This window comes from Mya arenaria, chromosome 10, assembly GCF_026914265.1.
Source record: "Mya arenaria isolate MELC-2E11 chromosome 10, ASM2691426v1".
Lineage (NCBI taxonomy): Eukaryota > Metazoa > Mollusca > Bivalvia > Myida > Myidae > Mya > Mya arenaria.
In genome coordinates, this window is record NC_069131.1 from 54,019,119 (window position 1) to 54,041,913 (window position 22,795).

At 34.4% G+C, this 22,795-nt stretch overlaps 1 protein-coding gene across 2 annotated transcripts in view; it reads left to right on the forward strand.

Moving 5' to 3' along the window:
- The window catches only part of LOC128205221 (diacylglycerol kinase theta-like), a 42,860-nt gene extending 20,276 nt beyond the window's left edge, over window positions 1-22,584 (forward strand). The window contains exons 6-22 of one of the 2 annotated variants that reach the window (XM_052906723.1): window positions 4,372-4,491; window positions 6,325-6,422; window positions 6,585-6,657; window positions 9,521-9,671; window positions 10,017-10,113; window positions 10,520-10,633; window positions 10,981-11,131; window positions 11,447-11,604; window positions 12,638-12,789; window positions 13,737-13,885; window positions 14,320-14,425; window positions 14,557-14,760; window positions 14,909-15,064; window positions 15,698-15,863; window positions 16,200-16,298; window positions 16,531-16,663; window positions 17,250-22,584. In XM_052906723.1, coding sequence (XP_052762683.1) covers window positions 4,372-4,491; window positions 6,325-6,422; window positions 6,585-6,657; window positions 9,521-9,671; window positions 10,017-10,113; window positions 10,520-10,633; window positions 10,981-11,131; window positions 11,447-11,604; window positions 12,638-12,789; window positions 13,737-13,885; window positions 14,320-14,425; window positions 14,557-14,760; window positions 14,909-15,064; window positions 15,698-15,863; window positions 16,200-16,298; window positions 16,531-16,659 — 2,123 coding nt within the window. In that variant the 3' untranslated portion in view covers window positions 16,660-16,663; window positions 17,250-22,584. The remainder of the gene's footprint in view (window positions 1-4,371; window positions 4,492-6,324; window positions 6,423-6,584; window positions 6,658-9,520; window positions 9,672-10,016; window positions 10,114-10,519; window positions 10,634-10,980; window positions 11,132-11,446; window positions 11,605-12,637; window positions 12,790-13,736; window positions 13,886-14,319; window positions 14,426-14,556; window positions 14,761-14,908; window positions 15,065-15,697; window positions 15,864-16,199; window positions 16,299-16,530; window positions 16,664-17,249) is intronic. The other variant, XM_052906724.1, reaches the window with a different exon arrangement.
- The last annotated feature ends 211 nt before the right edge of the window (window positions 22,585-22,795 follow it).

Here is a 22,795-nt window from a genome sequence, read left to right on the forward strand (position 1 = left end):
TGCGCAAACATATTTACCTTTGTCAAAAACTCAAATACTGTTCAAGATATTCATATGAAACTTAGTGCATATGTTGCCAGAGACAATTCACACATGTACGGCAAGGCCCATTACTCTGGCTTTTATGATTGTCAAGTTTTGCCCCTTGTTTCACTAATCAAACAGACGAGCATTGTCATTCAATCCGCAGCACTCTTGTTATGTTTACCAGGTTCAAAATCTTGTCTATGGAATCACTGTTCAAATCAATAGGCCTATATTGAAGTCAGTCGAAGCTTACAGTTTATACTGTATATAGACAAATACAAGTTTTATCCCACTGCCTTTGATACAAGAAGTCCTGTAAAAACACAAATTAGTTTACCTGCCACTGGCCTTGAGGTTTTTTAGCTCACCTGTCACATAGTGACAAGGTGAGCTTTTGTGATCACAATTTGTCCCGCGTCCGTCCGTCGTCCGTCCGTCCGTCCGTAAACTTTTACTTTAAAAGACATCTCCTCATAAACCGTTTAGCCAATTTCATCCAAACTTCACAGGAATGTTCCTTGGGTGGTCCCCTTTGAAAATTGTTCAAATAATTGAATTCCATGCAGAACTCTGATTGCCATGGCAATGGAAAGGAAAAACTTTAAAAATCTTCTTCTCCCAAACCACAAGGCTTAGGCCGTTGATATATGGTAGGTAGGATCACCAAATGGTCCTCTACCAAGATTGTGCAAATTATGGCCTTTGGGTCAAAATTGGCCCCGCCCCGGGGGGGTGATGGGTTTTCTCTATATGTTTATAGTGAAAACTTAAAAAATCTTCTCCTCTGAACTTACTTGGCCTAGAGCTAAGATATTTGTCATGATTCATCGTCTAGTAGACCTCTACAAAGTTTGTTCAAATTATGGCCCTGGGGTCAAAATTGGCCCCGCCCCGGGGGATCATGGGTATGCTCTATATGTTCATAGTTAAAACTTCAAAAATCTTCTCCTCTGAACTTATTGGACTAGAGCTTAGATATTTGGCATGATTCATCGTCTAGTGAACCTTTACAAAGGTTGTTCAAATTATGGCCTTGGGGTCAAAATTGGCCCCCCCCGGGGGGTCATGGGTTTTCTCTATATGTTTGTAGTGAAAACTTCAAAAATCTTCTCCTTTGAACTTACTTGGACTAGAGCTTAGATATTTGGCATGATTCATCGTCAAGTGGACCTCTACAAAGATTGTTCAAATTATGGCCTTGGGGTCAAAATTGGCCCCGCCCAGGGGGGTCATGGATATACTTGATATGTTTATAGTTAAAACTTCAAAAATCTTCTTCTCTTAACTTACTTGGACTAGAGCTTAGATATTTGGCATGATTCATCGTCTGGTGGACCTCTTCAAAGATTGTTCAAATTATGGCCCTGTGGTCAAAATTGGCCCCGCCCCTGGGTGGTCATGGGTTTTCTCTATATGTTTATATTAAAAAAAATCAAAAATCTCCTCTGAACTTATGTTGCTTAGAGCTCAGATATTTGGCTTGATTCATCGTCTAGTGGACCTCTACAAAGATTGTTCAAATTATGGCCTTGGGGTCAAAATTGGCCACACCCCGGGGCTGATGGGTTTTCTCTATATGTGTTATAGTGAAAACTTAAAAAATCTTCTCCGAACTCATAAAGACAAGTAACGTCTTAATTTAAACTGGATAACATATTTAGTACACATACCAATTTTCAATATGGGCCACATACAACAATTAATAACAAATATACATATATAGATACACACGTAAAATCAAGTAGTGACAAGAGCTTAGATATTTGGCATGATATATCATCTAGTTGACTTGTACCAATATTGTTCAATCTTTGGCCCTGGGGTCAAAAAATGGCCCCACCCGGGCGGTCATGGGTTTCCTTATATATGTACATGATGAAAACTTATAAAATCTTCTTCTCCGAAACCAAAAGGCGAAGGCCTTAGATATTTGGTATGAAGCATTGTTTATCGGACCACTATTAAGATTGTTCAAACTTTAGCCCTGGGGTCAAAATTGGCCACGCCCCGTGTTCATAGGCTTAGGTTTTCAATATTTTTATATAGTCTTATATAATAAAACTTTAAAAATCCTCTTCTCCAAAATATAAGACCTAGAGCTTTCATATTTGGTATATAGTGTTACCTAGTGGACCTACACCAAAGGTATTCAAATTATTGTCCCGGGGTCAAATTGGCCTTGCTCAGGGGTCATTTGTTTTTACATTGTCTTGTCACTTAAACATCTTTTCCTCTGAAAGTAAAGGTCAGAATGACTCCATACTTGATATGTAGCATTCTTACATGGTCCTCTCTCAACTTTGTTCAAATGGTTTTGTTTGGCCCCTTTTAGGGGTCACCAGAGCAAAAAATAGAAAAACCTTTAAACAACTTTATCTTATTAACTGCTTGATGGATCTTCAAGTCTGAAGCATCCTAGCATGGGCCTCTGTCAGGTCTTTTCAAATAATTTTGTTTGGTCCCTTTTAAGGGCCACCAGAGCTAAAATTAGTAAAAAAAACTTAACATTTTCTTCGCATGAACCCCTTGATAGATCTTCAGCAAATTTGGTTTGAAGTGTCCTTGCATGGACCTCTCTTAAATTTGTTCACATAATTTTGTTTGGCCCGGTTGCCATGGCAACCTAAAGGAAAATGTCAACAATTGGTTATAATCATCTTCTTCTCCTAAACCGCTTTGACAATTTTGATGAAACATCATAGGAATGATCCTTGGTTGGTGTTTTTTCAAAATTGTTCAAAGAAATTAATTCCATGTAGAACTCGGGTTGACATGGCAACCTAAAGGAAAAGTGTCAACAATTGGTTACAATCATCTTCTTCTCCTAAACCGCTTGGACAATTTTGATGAAACTTCATAGGAATGATCCTTGGTTGGTGCTTTTTCAAAATTGTTCAAAAAAATTAATTCCATGCAGAACTCTGGTTGCCATGGCAACCTGAAGGAAAATATAGGCTGTCGTGTCCGCGCTGTGACTTACTCTTATATGGACAGATTTTAAAATGACTTGCCATATGTTTTCGACATACCAAGACAACGTGTCGTGTGTAAGACCCATGTCCCTACCTCTAAGGTGAAAGATACACTAAGTGTTTATTCACAATGGAATGCTGAATATGAGGACATAAAGAGTGTTGGCTGTCATTTAGTATGATTGGTTTTTTTTTCTATGCTCAGAGGCAATTTAATATAACTTGCAATATGTATTTGACACATAAAGGTGATAAAGATCAACTTTTTATGTACTTGTTCATAGATCAATGTCACATTGGGGGGCATTTGTCACATACTTGGAAAGCTCTTGTTCAATATTCTTTGAGAAACAAGCTGTATTAATAACAAAGGTTAAACTCTTTTACTCAGGTGAGCGATTTAGGGCCATCATGGCCCTCTTGTTACTTATGCACCAGTCAATTGTATCCCGCCCACAGGTCCAGGAACTAGCGGGTTCTTTGACTTTCGATCCTGCCAATCCCGGGTAAAGTCTGTGTCCTGCGGGGACACACTGTTGGTAAAATCCCCACCAAATGCCCCCCGCACCCCTGGGTCATCCTAGGTAAGGCTCATTCCCTGCTGTTTTCAGCGGGAAGACAAAACCACCGCATTCCCCGGCACTGCAGGGCCACCTGGAAGGTAAAAACACAGACCATTTCTCTTGCTATCCCCCCAGACCTGGGGGGAGGGAGGGTGCTTACAATTGACTGGTGCATTACATACAGACATTATTACCTTTTTAAATTATTATTTAAGAGAATGCATTATTCTGACACAACATTCTAATGTCAGATGATTAACTTGAATATAACATAGTTTAAAAGTGATGGCTGAAAATCTCAATTTTCTTTCTCAAATCCATTTTCCTTGTTTGAGTCCTCAGGTGGACAGTTACCTGTTGTGGTTGTTTTCTCACTGATTGATGTTGTATATTGTGAATGTCATCTGTTGCTCTTCAAAGGAAGAGAATAATTATACTGTTGAATCTTCGGTGTATACCTGAAACCGGTTAGCCAACTTAAAAGATTGAAATGAAGAATAACATCATTAAATTTCCTCATATATAGAGACATAGTTTTGCTTAAATTAATATCTTTGCTTTCAACTTTGGACCTTGAAAATGGTGTGCAAAAGAGTGTGAAGAGGATTTTTTGTATATCAAATTTTGTAAATGAAACAGATTTTTAAATTTAGTCCATTGTTATTGCTAAAAAAGGTATTTAAGAATAAAAAACAACAGAAAAAAGACTGAAACAGACTTTACAAATTTCCTTGATGCAAATTCAATCTAAAATCAAAAATAATTATTTTATAACCTAGTTTGAATATAACTTTTCTTTTGTGATTCAGCACGTACAATATCAGAAGACTGGTCGAGCAGTGGAGACTCCCGAAACGACGAGAATGATGAGAAAGAGCGCAGATCGCCGCGAGAACGGGACACAAAAGACAGAGAGAAAGATACTGAATGTAGGTATTCGTATAGCAGATGTAAATCTCCACAGCTGCATCTTATGATTATAAAATCAAGTTTTGATAGCTCACAGTGTTGAGTTACAAAGCAGTTATATGATCTTATTTTATTGTACATGAAGATTGTGAAGAATTTTTACAGTACGTCTTGATTGTGACAAAGACACCTGACTTCTAATTCAATTTCTTTATACTTTGTTGAAGTGCAGAGATCCTACATGTATTAATTAGATTGTAGAACAAGATTATTATATTTGTAAGATTATAGTGAAGATTATATGTGTTTTGTTTACATTGTAGCAAAGATCATATGTGTATTTGTTAGATTGTAGCAAAGATCATATGTGTATTTGTTAGATTGTAACACTGGTCATATGTGTATTTGTTAGATTGTAGCAAAGATCATACTGTGAAATCATTTATATTCGTTGGCATGAAATTTCGTGGTTTACTGAAAATTTACAATTTCGTGGGTACTTGAATTCGTGGTTTTTCATTTTTGAAAAAAAATAATCGAAACTGTGATCGTCCTACATCGACTGCATTATCTCCACGTGCTGGCCCGTGGTTTCCGTCTTCTACGTCACTCGGTTTATGACACTCGCTAAGTAGTTCGACATGCCAATTAGTGCATACATGTATATCCATGTCAATTATCAATTAAATTGGAAATTAAGGTCATAAAAGAAGATGTACCCTGATCCTAAATACAGATAGGCGAAGCCATTGTATGCCAATTAAGAATTTTGCAAACTGTGAAAACACCGAGAAGGTCTGTATATTTGAGTGAACAATCCCTAAAGATCACTGATGTTTACAAATTCAATTACTTTTGAATATCATCTCATTTCAATATTTATTCACACGTTTTTGTTTAATAAGTATATTGAACACGTTGTTTTGTAAATTGTCACGTTGGGTGCTCAGTAACCTCCAATGTAATCAATTAAATATTTTATTAAAGAAAGCAATCGAGAACCGACACTCATCACTCACATCTTGTACCCCTGGAGATTTTTATGAACAGCACGTGTTAGGCACGTGTTTCTGTCATTTGGTTCATAAAAACACATTAAATGATTTGGTTTATTATTTATTAAATGCAGATAGAATATATTAACAAAACAATGATAGTAAGATATACAGAGAGGCGGATATTTACGATGTATACTGCGGCCTCTTAACGAATAAACTAGAGTATGTACATAACATAACAATTGAAAACCTGATAAACTGGATCTATATTTCGTGGGATCTTGAATTCGTGGATCACCCAACCCACGAAAACCACGAACATTAATGCCCCAAGAACATTAATGATTTCACAGTATGTGTATTTGTTAGATTGTAGCAAAGATCACATGTGTGTTTGTTAGATTGTAGCAAGATCATATGTGTGTTTGTTAGATTGTAGCAAAGATCACATGTGTGTTTGTTAGATTGTAGCAAAGATCACATGTGTGTTTGTTAGATTGTAGCAAGATCACATGTGTGTTTGTTAGATTGTAGCAAGATCATATGTGTGTTTGTTAGATTGTAGCAAGATCACATGTGTGTTTGTTAGATTGTAGCAAAGATCATATGTGTGTTTGTTAGATTGTAGCAAGATCACATGTGTGTTTGTTAGATTGTAGCAAAGATCACATGTGTGTTTGTTAGATTGTAGCAAGATCATATGTGTGTTTGATGAATTTTAGCAAAGATTAATGTGTATTTTTTAAAATGATAACAAAGATATATATGTTTATTTGTAAGCTTTTAGCAAAGATAGAAGGTGTGTTTGTTTGATTATAGTGGAGATCATAAATATATATATTGTTTTTATTGTAGCGGAGATCATACGTGTATTTGATGGCAATGCATCCATGAAGCGAAGGCTGTACAGGACAATATCAGTTCCAAAAAACGCCCCAGCACAAGCTATACTGGTAATCAATCTACAACATAAACATGATCCTATATTTTTGTTTCGAAAGCTATGATAAAAAGATCAACGTTATGACACTCAAAAAAAGTATATACAAACTGTTTTAGTGATGTTGTATTTTATAGTCTTACAGGTAAAATTGTAAATGTTGGAATATTTACAGGAGGCAGCTTTGAAAACATTCCACATATCTGATGATCCTAAAAACTACTATGTAGCTGAGGCCTCCGAATTCGGTGGGTGTTTCTTCTACATATTGTTGTACAGTTAACAAGTTTTGCTAAATTTTAGCTTGTCTGTGTTTTAGCAGACGACATTTTCGAGGGAAAATCAATACACAAAAGGTTAATCTTCAGCTTTATAAACATCCGGGATATTGTTTACAAAAAGAAAGATGCAATATTGAAGTATTGAAATGACCCTATTGAAATATGCGGGAGATGCGTTTACATCCAGTAGTGTATAGGGTCGGCCAGATGCGTTTACATCTGCTAATGAGCTATGTCGGCCTATCTCGTATACATGCGCTAAAGGGTTAACCAGTATTAAAATAATGAAATGTGATTATTTAGGTGATTTCATATAGTTTTTTGTCTGAGGTCACCATAAAGGGCAAAGGCTAATACCGCAGACTAAGGGCAATTTACTTGGCCAATCAAAACCAATCTGTTTCCAGCTCAAAACTCTGGATGCTATAGCCCTCAGTCAACTGTGAAAAGCATATGTTACTTTGGTATCTCCTAGCATAGTATATCCTAGCAGTACTTACATGTTTTAAATTCTACTTGAGTAAGAATGTAACGTTGCTACAAAAAGGATGTAAGCGATAATCATAAATGATATTGATGCCAGTGTTTTGATCAGCAGCTATATTAAGGAATAACAATGAAAAACATTTTGTTTTGAACACGCAAATTGTGAACAGGATTGAAGCCTTTTGTTTGTTGTTTCCTTGCAATGTGAAGCATCATTGTAAAGTGTCTATGTCACATCCTGCTTAAGTAATGTATATATGTATACTTGTGATTATTTTACCTAAAATATTGGTTTGGTGATATATTATACATATTTTTTGGTCATATTTGATTGCACCTACTAAATCTTTATTGTCAGGGCAGTTTCTATCTACAGTAAAACTGCGGTCGTTCGATCAAGCGGTCGTTCGATCAAGCGGTCGTTCGAGAACCGGCGGTTCCTCGAGGTCATAGCTTGGTCCCGAACATTTTTCCATCTATTTTCATATAAAACATACCTACGCTGCATCAAAACCTAAATATGTTAAGGAGTCCAGCAATATAGGCGGTCCCCAGAACACAAATCATGCACAAAACCTTATGGCTCCCTCGAGGTCATAATTTCACACTTTTTCCCGAAAGTCTGTTCCAAAATAAACAAACCATTGCTAGGTGTTAAAATTTTTGCAAGTTGTAAAAATTGCAATGACAGTTGAAAGGCAATTTGATTAGGTGTGAAAAACCGTTTATCACTGTTTACGCATGACCGATAGTAGTTGATAAAGGCATTTGAGAAGATAATTATGAATTAGTTGTGAGAAATGTAAATGAGTAATAGAAATATGAATAAACACTACCATATGATCCAACATCGGAATCTCTGAAAAGAATTCCTTCTTGTCACGTTGCTTTGCAATATGACAATTTTGTAAAAATAAACATTTCTATTTATTCATTTATTGATATTTCTGTTACATTTAGTATACGACAGCCTTTGAACATATAAGTGATTTCCAAAGCGCAACATGTAATTGGTGTCATGGTAAACAGTGGGTTTGACGACTTCAAACTTAAAATACACTGAAAGATATTTCATAACAGACTGGAAAATCAAAATTCGGGGCTTTCGAAACATCGGTTCCCTCGTGGTTTTGGCTCGGTCCCAAGCATTCTCGAGCGCTCGCAGTATTACTGTATTGTAATTTAGTAGAACCCTTCTCAAATAAATAAACAAAATGCATTTAAAGATTTGAATGCGCTATTCATGTCACTATGGTTATTTAAAGAAACCTCTTACAAATTCTTCCTTTTATTAACAACAAAATGCAATATTTCTGCATCTAATCCAAAAATATACTAGTATAAATTATGGTTTATATGAATTTATACATATATTTTATATAGTTTTTTTATGCCCTTGAAGTTCACACCGTCCAGTAGTTGTGTATGTCTTGGTATGATGTTTGTCATGCACGGTGTGATTTTTTTGAAATATTACATTGGTCAGATATTTGTCACATAGAGACAACGTGTTCCCGTTCAAGACCCATGTCCCTACCACAAAGGTCAAGGTCACAGTTATAATAGCTGAATATAAATGAAATGCTGCATATATGCGCAAATCCTATAGTTGGTCATGTCAAGGCTGTAATGTTGTACGAGACAGATTTTTAGATAACACCCCACAGATGTTTTAACAGAAAAAGTCATTGTGTCTTGCTCAAGACCCACTTAACTGCCTTCAAGGTCAAGGTCAAACTATGAGGTTAATCATGATGGAAACCTGCACATATGCTTATACATTATAAATGGTTGAGTTTGGACTGTACTGTAACCTTGTCATGTATGGGGGATTTTAACACATGCTTTGAAATTAACAATCATGCGGTCCTGCATATATGCTTAGAGTTTATGTCAACTATACCTGTATCACAGTTTGGGGGCCATTCTCCACTTAAGTGAGAGCTCTTGAACTTGTTTTATTGCACAATATTTTGTTTTCATATAACATTCGTCTTGATAAAAATATGTTTTGTGTATTTATATGGCTATGTATGTATTTGTATGTAATGTTCATGGTTTGATGGAAATATTTTCCTGTTTTTGTACATGTTTTTAACATGGAAACTCTCCTTTGTGTCCCGAGGCAAGGTGTAACAAAGTTCGCTTAAACAGTGCTGCTTTGATTGTCTCTACTTGAGCTTTTAAATTTGGGAACAAATTGCTGTTGAATTAGAGTCTAACTACTTACAAAAATATTTACTTCAATACATACTTTAATAGAAGAGTTTCCATGTTAAATACCTTACCTTGTCACCTATACCCTATGCTTGCTGTGTTTTGACACTTGGTGTTATATTTCCAGCTCTGTTTGTAGGTGAGAAGGAGCTGGATGAATCAAAACCAATCCGTTCCCAGCTCAAAACTCCGGACGGCAAACGACCCTCGATATTCCTACGATATCGGGAACGAGATCCTGACAAAGGCCAGATGAAAATATATCCTGGTAGTCTAAAGTAAGTTATACTGGGTTCAAGCTGTGTTTGAGTTTTTATTTATTTATTTATTTTACAATGATTGTGAAACATGTTATTACAACATTATATTAATCACTCTCATTGGCACGATTTTATGCAAGAGTTTGTTCTTTTATTGTGGGGGAAACCACTTGTCTGGCCTGGTTGACCACAAACCAAACTCACATGCGCCCGGGCCTGGAAACTTACCCGGGTCGCCAAGGTGAGAAGCGAGTGCGCTAACTGGACAACCCTTTTTGATCGCTCTTACCCCTTAACCTTGTGTCAGTATAAGGGAATAACAATCATCCGTTACTTTCAATGCAAAATTTATTGTCATTTCAGGGTGGCATCTGGTCACAAGAACATTACAGTAACCAGTGATAACACTACAGAGGACATAATTAGGATGGCATTGAAAAAGTTTGGCATGGAAGATCCAGTGAGTGGTCATAAATTGGTGGATTTGCATTGTTTGATAATTTTACATTTTTGTCATGTATTAAATGATATGTTTTGTTAGTAAAAGATTACCATTCTTTGGGATAGATCTTAAATGGTATATGATTTTACATTTTTGATGGATGCCAAATCTAAATGAGAGATTAGACAATGGAAGAGTTTAGAGGATGCTAAATGCTACATGTGTTAAATTTTTTTTAATGTAAACAGTTCATGTTTTTTTTGCATGTTTTTGGTGGATGCTTACTGTTTTTTGAGTTTACATTTGTTGCTAATTTTTACAGGTTGGTGGATGGTAAATATAAGATGATAATTACGATGTTTTGTTGTATGCTAAAAATTATCAGCTAATACCCGATGTAATGTTATAAAATCTTTTTTCCCAGGACACGGAATCAGGTCAGTTCAGCCTGATTGAGGTTCTCCTAGACAAGGGTGTGTCTGAGCGGACTCTTGAGAACTCAGACAGGCCTTGGGAGATCATCAAGAACAGCAGAAAGGTATGCTTATAAGTGGGGGCAAATGCCATTAGAAAAATTATCAATGTTGAGCAACATGTTGGATCTTGGTCTGAATATAAATTGTTTGTATAAAATTCTCAACTTTGTATTATTTGATCCAAAATACAAAGCTTCAAGCTTTAAGCTTCAAGCTTTATTCATATCTTGCATGTATAGTGCAGATCCATTATTTGAGGTAAGTTGTTAGCCATAATTGAGTCAATGTGAATTGACATCAATTTCTATCCACATCTTCAGACTATCATCTTTTTATAAATATTGTATGTTTCGGAGTTGTTGGGTCAATCTTTCTCCGTTTTAGCAATAAGTGTGATTTTGTAATTCAGGAGTCGTTGCATCAGAACCAGATGACACGCTACTATATCCAGCAGAGAGAGGACCCACACGGGCCTAGCATCTCTTTGTTTGTGGGAAACCTACCCACTGGGCTCTCACAACGACAGTACGAAAAAATACTGCTCGACATAGTCAGCAAACGTGAGAATATTTGTTTGCTGTTGTTGTTTTTTTCAAAAAAAATCAGGAAGGATTAGAACAATCTTTTTTGGAAGAAATGACACTTGAAACCCTCATAGTTACCACAAAATATGGATAAAACAGCATCACTTTAAAGAAAGTGCCTTTTGCCCCTCTAAAAATTCTTTTTTAATATATCTTCTAATTTTCTTTTTTTTATGAAATTAATTTAGTATCTTTTTTTTCTACTTTTTTTGAAACATTTTCAAGAAAAGTTCTATACACGAAATGCCCCTTTAAAGAAAAATAATTATTTTTGTATAATTTTTGTTTCAGAAAATAAATGGGTGAGATTTGATGTGATATATTATGAGTACGGTGCTCTTGTGTTGGACTTCTCCCAAGCTGAGAAGGCGACACGGGTGTTTAATATCCTAAAAGATGCTGTCTTCGATGAGAAACAACTGCTAGTTCTTCTATTACCTAATATACAGGTAATAACTAACCTAAAACTTAATTTGAAGCTAGCATTTCAATCTTCTTTGAGTGTATGAAATTGGATTTGCTGTGTCAAATATGAGTAGTAGATCGCCATCAAACCTATTTATGTTTTACCTGTAGCTGCCATCAAACCTATTTATCATTGACCTGTATCTGCCATCAAACCTATTTATCTTTGACCTGTAGCTGCCATCAAACCTAATTGTCTTTGACCTGTAGCTGCCATCAAACCTATTTATCTTTGACCTGTAGCTGCCATCAAACCTATTTATCTTTGACCTGTAGCTGCCATCAAACCTATTTATCTTTGACATGTAGCTGCCATCAAACCTATTTATTTTTGACTGGTATCTGCCATCAAACCTATTTATCTTTGACCTGTAGCTGCCATCAAACCTATTTATCTTTGACCTGTAGCTGCCATCAAACCTATTTATCTTTGACCTGTAGCTGACATCAAACCTATTTATCTTTGACCTGTAGCTGCCATCAAACCTATTTATCTTTGACCTGTAGCTGCCATCAAACCTATTTATCTTTGACCTGTAGCTGCCATCAAACCTATTTATCTTTGACCTGAAGCTGCCATCAAACCTATTTATCTTTGACCTGTAGCTGCCATCAAACCTATTTATCTTTGACCTGTAGCTGCCATCAAACCTATTTATCTTTGACCTGTAGCTGCCATCAAACCTATTTATCTTTGACCTGTTGCTGCCATCAAACCTATTTATCTTTGACCTGTAGCTGCCATCAAACCTATTTATCTTTGACCTGTAGCTGCCATCAAACCTATTTATCTTTGACCTGTAGCTGCCATCAAACCTATTTATCTTTGACCTATATATTAAAAGCTTTTCAGAGCACTATTTTAAAGTTATTTAAGCTTGAACAATGGTGATGAAAGATGAAAGCATTTATGAATGTACATCTTATAGACATTTGTGCAATATTACTTTGGTCCATTTTAAGTGATTAAAAAAGATACATATCATTGCTAAAGCTCTTTATTTCCTACTGTTTCAGCCTCACATGATACCAGACAACACAAGCCCTCTGCTGGTATTTGTGAATGTGAAGAGTGGAGGCTGCCAGGGGCTGAACCTGATCACAGCGTTCAGAAAACTCCTCAACCCTCACCAAGTTTTCAACCTGGAGAATGGGGGACCCCTTCCAGGGTAAGGAAGTGCCTGCATTAACTGTTGCCTTTATTCAGCTATCTGATTATCTACTGTAGACTTTCACACATCTTCATTTTAACATTAAATGTATTACAGTTAACAAATTGTTAACATTTATATGTGTTAAAGAGTGCCTCATTTAGAATGATGCTAAAACAGATTATATGTTTTCTGAAGTGTGCCCCAAACAATTACAGCTTATACTGGCACGGGTTCCGAAATGCGCCCCAAACTATAACAGCTTATATGTGCTTAAATGTTCCCAAATCGTATATTTATTTTATGTTTCAAAACATGCCCCTAGCTTTGACACAGACAACATGTTTGTGATAAAATATGCCCTAATTTATGACATTTATTATCTTTGTTGATTTATTTCTGATCTATTGGTTGCATATGTGTTCAATTCCTAAATAAACGCCAAACTATTGTACCCTTTTCTTGTTCCAGAATCTGTGGTAGAACATGTCTATATGTGTCCCGAATTATTACAGCTTGAATAATTATGTTCCAAAATCTTCTCCAACCTATTACAGTTTCTACATTGTTTTTGTTCAAAAAGCTGTCTCCGCACTTAAAAAAATGTTCTGAAGTATGGCCAAATCTATTACAACTGATTAATAGTATATACTTAAATGTGTCCCAATTGTCTACAGTTTATTTGTTTTCCATAATGGGTACCGACCTATTGGAGCATTTTTGTTTTCTGAAATTTGCCCTATCACATTTTTCTGCTCTATCGCAAGTTTATCTGCTGTTTACCACTTTTTGTGTGTCTCAACTCTACATCAGCTTATAAGTAAATTAAAATGTGCAAGATATCATGTTTGCCCCATCAATTACAGATCATGTATATTCAAATTGTGCCACACTGCATGTCTTAAATCACTGATGCCATATATGTCTTTAGAAATGTGCCAGTACATGTTTCCACTCTTTTACAGCCTATATGTGTTCCGAAATGTGCCGTACTACAAGATCCTGGCATGCGGTGGAGACGGGACTGTGGGCTGGGTCCTCTCCTGTCTTGATAATGTTGGCCAAGACGCAATATGTCAGTCCCCTCCTCTCTCCATTCTTCCTCTCGGCACAGGTAATCAGTCAAATACTGATAATAAAGTATTTCGTTTTTGAAAGTTTCACTATGTTAGGGAATAATATTCTAATTTTGTTAATTATTCAATAACATTACATTATTCTGAAATTGCTAATGGATAAGAGAAATACATAGAAATTTGACTGCAGAATTATTTTTGGTGTGGTAAGGGAAATAACTTTTTTTAAAAGTGAATGATAAAAAATAATCTGATTTTCTCCCTTTGACTCCTATATTCTCACTATGACGGTTAAACAAAATGAAAATGTTACTGTGATTACTTCTTTTGGTATCTTTCTCTGATTTGAGAATTGGAGAGAGGTTGGTAAATACTTGTTTTTGAAATTACAGCATTACATGCTTGAAATAATTGTGCTTGCCTTTAGAAGTTTGTTTTCGATTTTCATATTGACCCTATCTTGTGCTTGTAGGTAACGATTTGGCACGGGTTTTACGCTGGGGACCAGGCTACACGCAGGAAGACCCTCTCAACTACCTACGAGATGTTATAGATGCAGAGGACATCAAACTAGATAGGTAATTGCAGGTTTTCTAGTGGAAACTGCTTAGGTCAATCTGTCAACAACTAATCTTAATTGTATTCATATAAGGATCCATTTCATCTGCAGAAGTATATTGTTACATTTAAAAATTATTTTCTATTTCAGATGGACAGTGATATTTCATCCAAATGAAAAAGAGCAGGATGATTTAAAAGTAGCGATAGCAAATGACACAAACTCGGCGAACACGAATGAAGACACCACCACCATATTTGTAATGAATACCTACTTTGGTTTAGGAATAGATGCTGACATATCACTCGACTTCCATCAAGCTAGGGAGGAAAAACCAGATAAATTTAATAGTCGGTAAGCTCTCGTGCATGACTAATGAAATAATATAAATATGTCATTTTGTGAACTTCTTAAGCTGCAAATTTATATCAAAATGTTAGGTAGAGTTATGGATGTTATTAATGTAATGGACAAACACGAGATAATCATTTTCTTTTTCCAGATTACATAATAAGAAAGTGTATGTGCAAATGGGTCTTCGTAAGATGGTGAACAAGCACACATGTAAGGACTTGCATCGCTGTATACGCCTTGAAGTTGACGGCAAGCTGGTGGATCTACCTCCCTGTGAGGGGATTATTATCCTTAACATTTTAAGGTACACTGCTTTTTAGCTTGCTAGTTTTGCTTGTGTTTTTAAAGTCATGAGTTGAGGTATTGCGATAGCCTTTGTTTCGTTGTGGGCGACACATTACCAGCAAAGTTGTTGGGGAAAATTTTAAACCTTGGCCTTATCTCAAAAACTGTAAAAATCTTTTAAAATGAAACTTGGTGTGCATGCTGTCAGGGAAAATATGCATTATTAAGCACAGCCCATAAGGCTTTAAGAATAATCTATGACCTATGTTTGAATCTTTAAAAAATAGACAAGCGTTGTCTTTCACTCGTGTTGTTCTTTTGTTGATTATTATTAATTTTTTCTAAAATAATTTATAAAGTCGATATGTTTATAAAAGCATATGTTAAAAATTATCGTAATTTTATGGCATTTACCATGATAATCCAAGTCATACTTCTAATTTGACATGATATTGAAAGCCAGTTAAAAAATCACTATTAAAAATTTACATCTAATCATGTCAGTTTGATTTATGAAAAATCATTTTATGTTTAAAAATGTGTAATAAATTTACACAGATTGAGAATTTTTTCATCTGATGCATGTTTGTTAAACTCATCTCTGAAAACAATTTTACTCAAATTCTAACGTATTTATATTTTGTCATGTCAGCTGGGGCTCTGGGGCAAACCCCTGGGGGCCAGAGAAAGAGGACCAATTCCAGAAGCCGACCCACTATGACGGCAACCTGGAGGTCGTAGGGATCACAGGGGTCGTACACATGGCCCAGATACACAGTGGGCTCCGCACAGGGATACGTGTCGCGCAGGGCGGGCATGTAAGTTCATCATTTGTGCAAACTGTTCCGTTCATTTTGTTTATATATTCATTACATATATTCAGGTAAACACAAGGCTGACATAACTTTTTCTAGTATTATATGGCATTATCCCATAACTTTTTGGTCTTCGTTGACCTTTAAAATAACTGTTAAATTGGCTTTTTCACCAGTCTCACGCATAATTTACCAGGAATGGGCTAGTGGGTCAGATGAATTTTTTAACTCTTTTTGAGTGTAGCCCATAGTATTATGGAGAGATTTAGATATATATAAAATATACAGATTTTATTCAAATAAGGAATTTTTATTTAAATTGCAAGAATGTTTTTGTAGTTGCGGATCACGTTGTTGACGGATCTGCCAGTACAGGTTGATGGGGAGCCTTGGATACAGCCTGCTGGTCAAGTTGTAGTTCTACGCTCAGCTTTAAAGGTAACAGTCCATCTTTTATAGTCTTGACAGCAAGAATGTGTTTTTTAGTTTTTGTCTTTTAATCTGTCTGCATTGTAATTAAGTATTTAGCACAACTGATGCTACTTAACTGATTATTGTTTTAGTCTGTATGAAGTATTCACAGAATAAACTTGAAATGTAGTTAAATTGCCATTTTGCATTAGCATCAAAAACAAGAAGTTATCAAATGGTGAAATAAATCTATTACCAGGCAACAATGTTGAAAAAAAGCAAAAACAAGATCAGAAGAAGAAACACTGAGCCTAGTATATTTTTCCCGGAAAATGAGGGTCTGAAAGCCCAGTCTCCTACTGACGAAAATAGTGGTGGACCTCTTTAACAAAGTAAGTATCCATGAAAAAATCAGTGGCTATATCAAACATTTGCCAGTTGCTAAGGAAACTATAATGGACTCCTTTAGAAAAGTAAGTAGCTTAGGACAATACAGATGGACTAAAATGCAACAAAATTGCAACCAAATTCTTTAAAAAAGTAAGTATTTAAGAAAAATATGTTGGTACTCTTTTTAAAATGCAAATGTCCAAGGAAAATACTTTTGTAGAAAAGTAAGAATGCAAGAAATATGACCATGGTCCACTTTCAAGTAGTAGGAATACAAGGAAAATACAGTGGAACTATTTTACAATAATTAGTAGTAATAGTATAATTCAAAGTATGTAAATGGAAAATATAAATGAACGTCTTGAGCAAAGTCTGTCTTATTTGTAAACCAAGTGATTTTAAATGTGATAATTCTGTATATTAATAGAAAATAATGCATTTGTTCCATTTCTCAAATAACTGATCTTTCATGTTTCTTGTATTTAAAGCATACTAATTTTATGCGAATTGTAAAGGAAACATATAAATGTTGTTTCCTTTATGAAGTGTTTCCTTATCTTTCTAATTGTCTTTTCTCTTCATTTTCAGGCCTCTTTATATTATCCTATACATATTAGATAAGTAGAGAAATATTCATAGTGTAAATATGCGTTTTCTGATCATTTTGATGAATGTGCCCTGGAATCAGCATATTTGTGATCAGCAATGGGACCCAAGTTATAAACAGACATACTGGATATGTAAAACTTGGATAGGATGGAATGAGCATATTTAGAACTCAGAACTGAGAATGTGTAAAATGCTGGTGTAAGCATATGTAAAATGTAAGATGCAGGTTTCATCCTAAATTTGAATATAGCTGAGAATATTTGAACTTTATTGTTTGTGAGATCTTATAAAAAGATTGTGCTTTAGTCGAAGCTGTAATGAATGTAATTTGTGTTATGAAATTTTTAGTATACTTTTAAATGTGTCACTCTGATTTAAAAGTGTATGAGTTAATTGTTATGAAGTAAAGGTATTTTCTGAATTTATTTAAATACTGAATAAATTCACATATATAAGGTATTCTTGAAAATATATTGAATGTGAGTTGTCATAAGTCTTGCATTATATTATCAAAGAAATGTTTGGCGGCTGATATGGGATATTAGCTTACATGAAAGGGGAATTGGTATAATGAAATTTTATTTAATTTTAACAAGAAACTAAGTTCATTCTGTAATTAAGAACTATAAACATACCTTTAAAGAACTTCTTGTGCATTTCAATATGTGCAATATTATATGGGAATGAACTACTTTGAGGGTCTGAATTACAAATAGATAGACATTTTTTCTGTATATAATTGTGAAGTAATAAAATAATGCATATGATAATTCTATGACTAGGCCGAATGGATGAACAGTGCAATAGAATTTAAGTGTGTTTGCCTGACGTTGTGTATGTGTGGTTTTGATGGTTCAAAACAATTCAGAAGAAATGTGAACTCTTTCCTTGGGCTATTTGTCAAAGAATGTGAAATAAAATCTGGTAAATAGTAAAGTTTTGTGAGTGATGCAATATGCTTTCCTTTATTTATTTTTAAAAGATAACTACAGCATACTTTTGTTATTATAGCATAAAAAGCAATCTAGAGTTGCAAATCTATTTCTATTTCTTACTTATTTGTATGTGAATTATTTTCAAGTTGTGACATACATATATCAATTATGTACTCTGTTTACATTGTATATTTATCTTGAAGTACCCAGAAAAACGTATATACATGTAACATAATTTAATATATTGAACGGGTAAATTATTTGTTTGAAATTAAATAGTACATGTACTTTCTAATTTTTACTTCAAAGGTTTCTTCACCTTTAGAACTAGGTTTACTACCATTATAAATGAGTTTATTATCACCTGAGAGCTCTATTCACTAACGTCTTGAGGTTAAGTTTACGACTCAGGTCCCAATTTCTTGAAGCTTCTTAAGTCCCTTTTAACAGGATTAAGCTAAGCTGACTATTTTTTGTTATAATATGCGTTATATTTACTTCTTGAAGAGTTTTTAGACGTTATTTTTATCTTTATGATATCACAATAAACCATTTTTCATGTATTTTGGCTAATTGAATAATCTTTCTAAGCCTGTTAAGCTTAAGACATTTCGAGAAATTGGGGTCTTAGGAGTTTAGTTCATCAGGAACAATGCAAAATAAAATCTGGTAAATAGTGATGTTATGTTATTCATGACATATGCTTTCCTGTAGTCATTTTCAAAAGATAACTCGGCACAAAAAAAAAAACACTTTCTGTTTATTTTCAATACTGTGTAAAATTCAATTTGCACTACTTTGTAGCAAAATAGCAAAAATATGACACAAAAATCGTTTCAATTTACAAGTAAGATTGACTAAGATTCTGTTTTTGGAACCTTTGCCAGGACCTTCGCGAATATAGGTCAAGCAAAAAGTACCATCATTGAACACTTTAAAATGAATGACCTATTCAGCAAGTTAATTAGATTTTACATTATAAACTTATTTTATGATGCTGTTGTACTTTACTGACTTGGTTGTGATTTTTATGTTTTATTATTATAGATTGTTACTTTATTTCTTTTGTTTGACAGATCTCTTGGTAGTATTTTTATTCTAGCAGTCTTGGTAACACTCATTAGCATAACAAGGGCACAATGCAAGATCGACGTAACTCCGCATACAGAAAGATGGTCCGTGATGCGCTGAGCCTTTGGTTATAGTTGTAGCTTACAAACTTATGATTTGTTGTGTATATTCTAAAAACTACAATTGAAATTTGTTCGAGGAGAAGTATTAAATTGGTATAGAAATCGACAAGGTACAAAGTTAAATGCAGATTCACACATTATTCTTGTTACCCAATTAAGCTCTTCTGACTAAAGGCCAGAAGAGCCAATGCCATGACGTGGTGTTTCGTCGTCCATGTGTATGTAAACAATTGCCTGTGAACACGATACAGTATTTAGTTTAAATTGAATTTCAATCAAACATGTCAAATAGTTAGATATCCATGAGAGCACGGTTAATTTCCTGGTTTATGACCCTCAAAATGCTGCAGCCTTAGCAAAAAAATCTTAGGGAGACAACTTGATGCAGATAGTTGTGTATTAATGTAATTGTTCTTTCCCTTAGCCCGAAATGCTGCAGCCTTAGCAAAAGTATTAAGAGACAACTTTGAACAGAGACATTTGTATTATTGTAGTAGTTCCTTCCCGTTGCCTCTGAGGAACAAATGATTGCTTCCGTTTGAATTTGAATTCAGTATATTACCAAAAACATGTGAGTAAAGCATAACCCCTCGTTGGCCTCTTGTTTTTTTATTCTATTTTCGTATTTACTTTTTGGTTTTAGATCTACTATAATATGAATTTTTAGTTAAAGTTCCTTAAATATTAATTGTTTTAGGGTTAAATAGTTTTGCATTTATTTCAATATTTGATACAAGTAAACATGATAGAAAAGGAGAAATGTTCGGACAAATTCAATGATAAAATGCCAAGAAATAGAGATTTCTTTGATCCGTGTGATACCGGAATTTCAATTTGATTTTAATCATACATTTTGGAGACGCTTACCTTTTTAAATTTGTACATGTTGTTATAAATGAATTTGATCAGACGCATTTATATGTACATGTGGTAAATCCATATGATAAAGAAAATTTAATGTATACATGTTTCTACATTATTGAAATGTGTTATTGATGTGTGTTTAAGTATTGTTTGACTGGTATTTAGAATTTGGACATGTGATAACAGTCGTTTATGTATAAAATGATGGAACCAATCTATTTATAAATGCATTATATCATTTTTATGACTAGATTGAATTTTATCTCCACTGGTGTGAGTATTTTGTGTTAAAACATTTCATGATTATACTTAGTAATTTATGTTTAAGTGAACTGACAAGATGCTGCCAGCTAGGTTGTTATAATATTTTTGTTGTAATTATTTATATGATATACAATAATTAGCAAAACATTTGATTTTTGCTTGTACAATATTATGACTGTTTAGAAACTTTTTTGGAAGTTTGCATTGTTCTTCATTTTTCTGATTGTACGGTTTATGTATATTAATATAACGAATGTTGGTTTGAGCAATGTACAACTCTTAGACTTAAAATATGTTGACTAGAAAAAAAATAGTTATGAACTGTAAACTTTCCTTGATAATATTGTTTTATGATAATGTATTCGTAAATCAGGCCAGTGTAACTTTTAGTAAATAATAATGCAGAATTTCCCCAACTTACAATCAGCAAAATGAACGGACATGCCTCTATTGTTATGTTGTACATCTGAAAAGAATTTGGCAGGCTGTTACATATGAACATCTCTCTCAATGTAAAAAACTTACGTGTGTTACTTACTTTTACATGGCCACACCCCTCTCTGCATGTGAAATATTTTGTACTAAGTAGGCTTATTTACGCCAGGCCCAAATTTCTCTAATAATTTCCAATGTAAAGTGTTCAATATCTTAATACTTTATTTGGCCAAATTTATTGCTTAAACATGATTTTACAAGTCAGTTTTCATGATTATCTTTAAAAGCCTCAATATTCCTCAGAGTTGTGCATTGCACAATGTATACAAAGCTGAGCTAGATTCTACTATAAGGGACTATTTTGTATTAAGTATATACAGTAGGCCTTCTACTCCACATTTGAAAGGCTATAACATATAGATACCTCTTTCTCTGTAATTTTGTATTAAGTACATATAAAAGAGGATTTTTTATTACACATTATAAGAAATGGCAGAATCTACATATGGCAGGCTTTAACATATGGACACATGGTTTATATGAAGTATGCCTTTTATTCCATTTTTGACGGTCTGATACATGGGAACACCTCTGCATGTGAAATTTGTATAAACGTAGGCCTTGACTCCAGCCCTTTAAGTCCGGATTTGACAGGCTGTATCATATAGACACCTCTATTTCGCTTGAATATTTTGTATTAATTATGTAAAATGAGCCAGCAGGTTACCATCAGGATATCTCTCTATATGTGGACTTTTTTGTATTACATATATAAAGAGCAGATTTTTGACTCCAGATTTCGCATAGTGTTAACATATAGGCAACTCTTTGTATGCGATTAAATATATTGCCATATAAGAAGTTTAACAAATCGGTAAAAGTGAGTGAAAAGTTTGCCTGTAAATCAGAAAGCTATGTAATCGACTACTTTAATAATTATATAATACTTCTATCATAATAATTTGCAACCTTCAGGATACATCCCTATTGATAGCTTTTTAACTTCGGATTATTGTACATTTGCAAGGGTTGTTTTTGGCTCGGACATTTGCATAAAAACAGTAGGAAGTACCTTGAAATTAGTATAAATGACGATGGAAACAATTTCAAATGAGGTGTAAGGCACTTTACTCTACGGTAAGCATGAATCCGTTGTATTAAAACACCAGACTATTTTTCAGGATTAACAATTAGCAGCTGTTAGAAACCCTGTTTTATATACGGACATAAATCATATTTCGAAGTAAATTGACCATAAATACTCTGAGAGGCTGTCCGGATTTTCAATCACATAACAGGGAACTATTATTTGACATGAGGAACACTTTTTATTTCCAACTAGATCTACATGAACATTTTCGTCATCTATCCTGCAATTTCTGAAACAAGTATGTAACCTGTTGTCAATAAATCAACATATTGTAGTTGCCCTATGGCCCCACCCTTTAGGGACCTCTAAGTCCCTTACATCGACTGTCAAGAACGCATTCAGATTATCTTATATCTCTACTGTGAATAAACACGTATCTCTCTTGTGTATATGTACAGCTATTGTTTTAAACATTATATAAATAATTATGTAACAACTGCAATTTTTTTCTATGATTAAAGTATAATTTATCATCATGAACTTTGTTTTGTTTCTTACTGAGTGGCTGAACTGAGTTTCACAATAATAGACCTAGAACATGTATTGAAAGAGTGGTCTTGTTGTCTAGGTCAATGCCTTTAACCCAGATGATTCGAGCCTCAACATACGTCGAACTTAATTTCTTCGCCCCAATTCACAGCAATAAGCTGCTCTATACCCCGAGTTCAAAGTGATTCCCATTAG